The 1,103-nt window shown below is 42.5% G+C and overlaps 1 protein-coding gene across 1 annotated transcript; it reads right to left on the bottom strand.

Moving 5' to 3' along the window:
* Positions 1-233: 233 nt before the first annotated feature.
* On the bottom strand, positions 234-713 carry LOC117181226. The gene has a single exon (XM_033373790.1). The coding sequence runs from the start codon at positions 711-713 to the stop codon at positions 234-236; it is 480 nt and encodes a 159-aa protein (XP_033229681.1).
* Positions 714-1,103: the final 390 nt, after the last annotated feature.

Below are 1,103 nucleotides of genomic sequence, written 5' to 3'. Positions count from 1 at the left end.
ATAGGCGTTTGTTTCGGGGATGACCTCTTCATTCGACCCAAATAATACCGCCCAAGCCATTTTTTCAGGTTTGGAAACAGGAAATAGTCGCAGGGGACTATATCTGGAGAATATGCTGGATGAGGTAGCAGTTCGTATCCCAATTTATGGATTTTTGCCATCGCAACTGCACACGTGTGCACCCGTGCATTGTCTTGATGGAACAGCACTTTTTTCTTCGACAAATGCGGTCGTTATTTCTTCAAATAAGTATCGAATCTGTCCAAAAGCTCTGAAAAATATTGACCGTTGATTGTTTTACCCTTCTGAAGGTAATCGATGTGAATGATACCGCGTGCTTTCCAAAAAACTGTGGGCATGACCTTGTTGGCGGACAGACCCACCTTGGCCTTCTTTGGTGCACGTTCACCCGAAGAAACCCACTGTTTCGATTGTTCCTTGGTCTCTGTTGTGTTGTGATGGATCCACGTTTCGTCCACGGTTACGAAACGGCGCAAAAACTCGTTCGGATTGCGGTTGAACATCGTCAAACAGTCCTTTGAAGTGGTCACACGGTTGCGCTTATGGTCGAGTGTGAGCAATTGCGGCACCCATCTCACGGATAGTTTTTTCATGTCCAAGCATTCAGGTAAAATGTGATGTACCCGCTCAGTTGAGATGCCTACAGTCTCAGCCATCTCACGCACTTTCACTCTCCTATCGTCCAATATCATTCCATGGATTTTATCGACGATTTCTGGCGTGATGGCCTATTTTGTGTGACCTGAACGTTCGACGTCACTTGTACTGGTACGACCAAAACCGAACTCAGTAAACCACTTCTTAACCATTGCAATTGATGATGCAGAGTTCCCATAATATTTATGACGCCTTTCCTTCTTTTTAGTCATGGTTTTTTTACGCAAAAAATAATGCTTAATCAGGACAATGCCTGTCAACCACAAACTAAATGACCCAGCTTGCTCAAGATTTAACAAAAGTCTATTCATAGATGGTGTTGACGAAATAAAATGCATATTTGCCGAAAAAAAAATCTCTTATTCAAAAAGTCATTGACTTATCAAACAGCCTCGTAATTAGGAGAATATTATTGACCAACAAAA

Source organism: Belonocnema kinseyi, chromosome 10, assembly GCF_010883055.1.
Source record: "Belonocnema kinseyi isolate 2016_QV_RU_SX_M_011 chromosome 10, B_treatae_v1, whole genome shotgun sequence".
NCBI classification, from domain to species: domain Eukaryota; kingdom Metazoa; phylum Arthropoda; class Insecta; order Hymenoptera; family Cynipidae; genus Belonocnema; species Belonocnema kinseyi.
This window is presented reverse-complemented; position numbering and strand designations above follow the sequence as displayed.

Bases quoted from the DNA above. Each gene is read 5' to 3' on its own strand.
- LOC117181226 (XM_033373790.1), bottom strand. From the start codon at position 713: ATGATATTGGACGATAGGAGAGTGAAAGTGCGTGAGATGGCTGAGACT.